General features: G+C 35.9%; 1 protein-coding gene across 2 annotated transcripts in view; it reads right to left on the bottom strand.

Moving 5' to 3' along the window:
- LOC106869615 (uncharacterized) overlaps positions 1-2,821 on the bottom strand; it is a 35,770-nt gene extending 32,949 nt beyond the window's left edge. Inside the window, exon 1 of one of the 2 annotated variants that reach the window (XR_008266056.1) lies at positions 948-2,821. Coding sequence is in view for 1 of the 2 variants with exons in the window: in XM_014915423.2 (XP_014770909.1) it covers positions 959-2,053 (1,095 nt within the window). In the remaining variant the exon portion in view is untranslated. The remainder of the gene's footprint in view (positions 1-947) is intronic. The other variant, XM_014915423.2, reaches the window with a different exon arrangement.
- Positions 2,822-4,842: the final 2,021 nt, after the last annotated feature.

Genomic DNA, 4,842 nt, shown 5'->3' with positions numbered 1-4,842 from the left:
ATTTTTGAAAAAAAATTTTCCAGAATCGGATTCTCCATGGTCTGAAACATAGGATTCCGTAAAAAAAACAAAATTTAAAATGGGGGGTATACCCAGATTACATATACTCCGTCTCCACCGTTGTTTGTTGTTATAGTAAATGTTGGTAACAAGAGTGCAGTAGTGGTTGTGAGGTGCGTGATGATGATGATGATGATGATGATGATGATTATGATTATGATGATGATGATGCTGGTGGTGGTGGTCGTCGTGGTGAGCAATGATGATTACTGGTTGTGAGCAGTGTTGAAAGTGATATGGGTTGTGATGATGATGATGATGAGGAGGAGGAGGAGGGGAGAATGAAGATGAAAAGGAGGAAGACGATTACGACGACACCGATGATGATAGTTAATGTTACTAGGTGCGTGAATAGCATGAAGCGTATTACTCACCTAACTGCAATACTGGGGGGGGGGGCATGCATGCGTGTGTAAACGTGTAGCAAACCATTATAGTATCACAACTTAGTTATAAAAATGCATATTGAAAGCTTAACGAGCACACTCGCACATACAACACACACACACACACACACACAAACATGTACAAGTCGACAAGGGATCTTTTTCATGTGGTTGTTCCATCTACTTGAAATAACGGCTAAAGTCATATCTTTTTTTAGTCTTAAATAAAGAAAGACAACATCAGATAACGTAGATTTAAAAGACGGGATTGTCACGATTGAAATATCATGCTCAATCATGATTGACCGGGGAACTAAACAATCAATAAGTCCAAGTACTAAAATATCCGTCGACAAAACTGTAAACAGTCGAATGAAAACTTTACAGACAAACTTACATGAATATTTTAATAAAGAGAGAAACAGATGTGTGAAAGAGAAAGAAGGAAGGAAGAATATAAAGAGTGAAAGTGATAAAATGAGAATTTGAAATGAGTCTCACCAGCAATATCGTTACGATACACATGGCGCATTGGAAAGTGCCCGAGCAATCCATAGTCCGCGGTCAGTATTCTGGAATGCCTTCGATAAATTTTCGGAAATCTGTTGAGATTGTAGTAAACAACAACCTTTCTCTACTAAATCCGTTTTAGTTTTCTCAATATCTTCCAGTTTAACTCCTTTGGATGCATCGTCAATTAGGCAGGTCTGAAAGCCCAAATGAAGGGCATCTAAGGCTGTGTACTTAACACACACGTCATAGGCAATTCCACAGACATAAACGTCGGTCACGCTGTGGCTCTGCAAGATGGAAAACAGCTGTGTTTGGGAAGCTCTATTGTTGTCGAAAAAAGCCGAGTAGCTGTCAACGTCGGTGTCAGTGCCCTTAAATACCTGCACTGAACCCGGCGCGACATATAATTCTCGATGTAATTGGGCACCCCAAGTTCCCCGGACACAATGCCGTGGCCAAAGTACCTGTGACTGAGCTGTTGGCATGCTAAATATTACTTTGTCATACAACTGGATTTCTTCAGGAGAACGAGTAAAGCTGGAGTGTAAAGTTCTTGTACGTAAATTATCGATAAAAGATATATGTTTGTCATCATGCCAGTCCAATGAATATACCACCAAATCAAATTTTACTGACTTAATAAGTTTGTTAATTACAGGGATGACATCCGCTCCATCCTGACCTGCAGGACATTTCTCTAATGATAACGTTCCGTCGATAAAATCGTTTTGGACATCTATGATCAAAATAGCAGAAATTGGTCTTATTACTCGGCTTAGCCATACTTTCCATCGATTTTCCTGCCTACCCAACAGATGATCTCCATCTTCATCTAAAAGTTCTAGCAATTCACTGGATATAGAAGCTGCACAGCTGTCCGACTCAGGGAAAATGTCCTTAACCATCTCGGTAAATTCATCCAAATCCAAAAATCTGTCTTTGTTTTTATCATAATGAAGGAAACAGTCGTAGCACCAGTCTTTCGAACCATCCACTTCATCTTTCGGGGTTTCCCCTGGCTGCCGTCTGTATTTATCTAGAAAATTCTCAGTCAATCTTTTATTATGACTAATAACATTAGGCTTTTCAGACATTTCAGTTAAAAAAAAAAAACGATAAATATATTATTTGATGAAACGTATAATTTTAGACGGAAAGTTATTCCTTCCTTAGTTCAATATAAATATTAGTGATGGATATAAATTTCTGTTACATCGGATGTTGGATACTTAAAAGCTGATGTATTTATTGTAATTTTCTTAATACTTCTTTCTTTCTCTCTGTTATTAACAAAACAGAGAAAGTAGCCAAAATATGCGATGTGCTCAATTTAAAACAATGCTTGCTGACAGACTGGCGCAGAGTGAGTAATCAAGAGGTTCGTGTATACATCATCAGATGAATTGTGCAGGTTTGTTTAGTTTCTAAGACCGATCACTTCGTTCGACTACTAAACCCACCAGTTACGTAAATAGTTAAACAGTGACATAGCAAGAACAAGGAAATAACAAATGTTGTAGCAGCAGCAGCAGCAGTAGTAGTAGTAGTAGCGGGAAGAGTAGATAGGAAAAAGAGGGGGAGATATTGATAAAGCTAGATTGGTGCGTCCTCACTCACCATGCCAACAAAGATATTCATACCATGGCTTACAACTGTGAACTTTAAACTCATTATCAAGAATAGCTTGTTAAGTAGCATTTAATAACACACACACACCTCTCTCTCTATCTATCTATCTATCTATCCATATTTAAAATACATGGATCTTTTTCGTTTTCTTCCAACCACTTGAAGATTTTTCAGTTCTCAATGGATTGTTTTCAAATTTTCCACACATACGTAGTTTTGCATGTTGATGACGAATATCGCACTCATTTTATCGAAAAATTAATAATAAACAAGATGGAAGCTTTTAAAGTTATATATTTTTTAGCCAATCAAAGGAGTCCAGTGTCACAAGCGGAAGTAGAAACTGTTTGCTACCGTAGTTGCCATGGCAACTTTAAATGCTTGTAAGTTTTTATATCAAAATAATAAAACCACAATATTTGTCATAAGCATGCAAAACTATATCAAAAAGTACTTTTTTAAAAGTATATAATGTAATATATATAATAAAATATATGCAGTCGGTCGTCTTCCTCTTTAAACCGATTTACAACCATCTTTCATCTTTGATCAAGATTCTCAGTTCGCAACATTAGGATTCAATTATCCTGGAACTTACTTAATCTATCGAATTTTTTTGTATTTAAATTCAATAATAATAATAATAATAATAATAATAATAATAATAATAATAATAATAATAATAATAATAATAATGATGCTTTCTAATTGATGTATCAATACCAGCAGATGACAACGTTCCGTAAAAGAAATGGAGAAACTTTCAAAATACAAAGACCTGGAAATAGAGGTAACTCGAATGTGGAATCTAAAAACAGAAACAATTCCTATCATAGTAGGTGCCTTAGGTATAATAAAAGAATATTCAGACAAATACATAACAAAAACACCAGGACTTACAAATATATATAACATACAGAAAATTGCACTACTGGGCACTGCACACATCCTACGCAAAACACTTTCAATACAGTAACCATAAGAGCATCACAGCAAACCACAGCACATACCCAAGGCGCACAGAGCTGCGCTCGGTAGTGAAGTGAAAGCACGTTATAAAAATAAAACTACTGAACAATAATAATAAGTCTTTCTCATCACCAGTTCTCATGTATAAACGTAACCTTAAGATACACAAACCCCTACACTCACATACGAATAGAAAAAAAAAACTAAGCAAGAAAGACCTTAGTACAATTGACTGCGGTACCTATAATATGCAAAAGTGTTACCAGTGGTACTCAACTAAGTCTGGGTCCTCTGCTAACCCCTTTGAAAGGTTTCCGCCACTAAAGAGTTGATGGAATATATACCTATAAATTATATCCATTTAGTGTTAACTTAAAATATGGTTGTATATTTAATATAATAATTTATTTTATTGTCATGCATTTTGTTATTTAAAATTAAGTGCAACTATTGTATAATTTATACAAACGAAAAAAAAAAAAGCCAAAAACAGGAGAAAGAAAAAATTTAAATGCAGCCAAGTGCCTCAATTAGTCGCACACCACAAGGTCCAACAGAACCTACTGAAGCAAGCCAACACAGCATTATCACAGGCGATGGCAAGGCAAAGGCATTGGAAAAGTCAAGCACCCTCACGGGCATCACCTGGCAACTCAGTTTGGTGAGTTACCAACGATGGCAAGAATCGCACTGTTAGCAGCCCAGCCACCCCAAGCTTCTCAAAAGTCACAGACAGGAAAAGATAGTTCACTGCCAGGTCCTGATGTCTCAGGATTTTGTTCTGTTGGGATACAGAAGCAGTGACCCTCTCATGTTAACTGTCTGACAAAAAAAGAAAGAAAAAAAAAAGGAGTAGGAGTGATGGGGCAAAATTTAGTAACTGGGGTAAAATTAGTAATTTCTAATTTCTCACTATTTTTTTACCTACACATTTGAAATCATTACATTGTAAGTGTTGCATCATTATTTTGTACTGCTGCATCACCTTTAGAATGAAAAATTAATCAGCATAATTGTTGTTGAAGTTAAGAGAAAAAGATTGGAATATAACCAGGTGACAGGTACATTTTTTTTCAAGAAATTTTGCCTCAGCTTGACCCGATTGTAATTGAGGTTGTTAATAAAATATCCTGATATTTTTGGTGTTCTTTTCTGTGTGGGATTCCAAGTCATTTTTTCCCCCACACTAATGTCTAGTTTGATAGTTTTCAATTTTCAAAAGATGATATCTGGAATGGGTAAAATAAGTAATGACTAACTTCAATAATTTCTTCTCTTAAACTGC

This window comes from Octopus bimaculoides, chromosome 18, assembly GCF_001194135.2.
Source record: "Octopus bimaculoides isolate UCB-OBI-ISO-001 chromosome 18, ASM119413v2, whole genome shotgun sequence".
NCBI classification, from domain to species: domain Eukaryota; kingdom Metazoa; phylum Mollusca; class Cephalopoda; order Octopoda; family Octopodidae; genus Octopus; species Octopus bimaculoides.
Note: the sequence above shows the minus strand (reverse complement) of the source record. Positions and strands in the feature narration are given on the sequence as shown.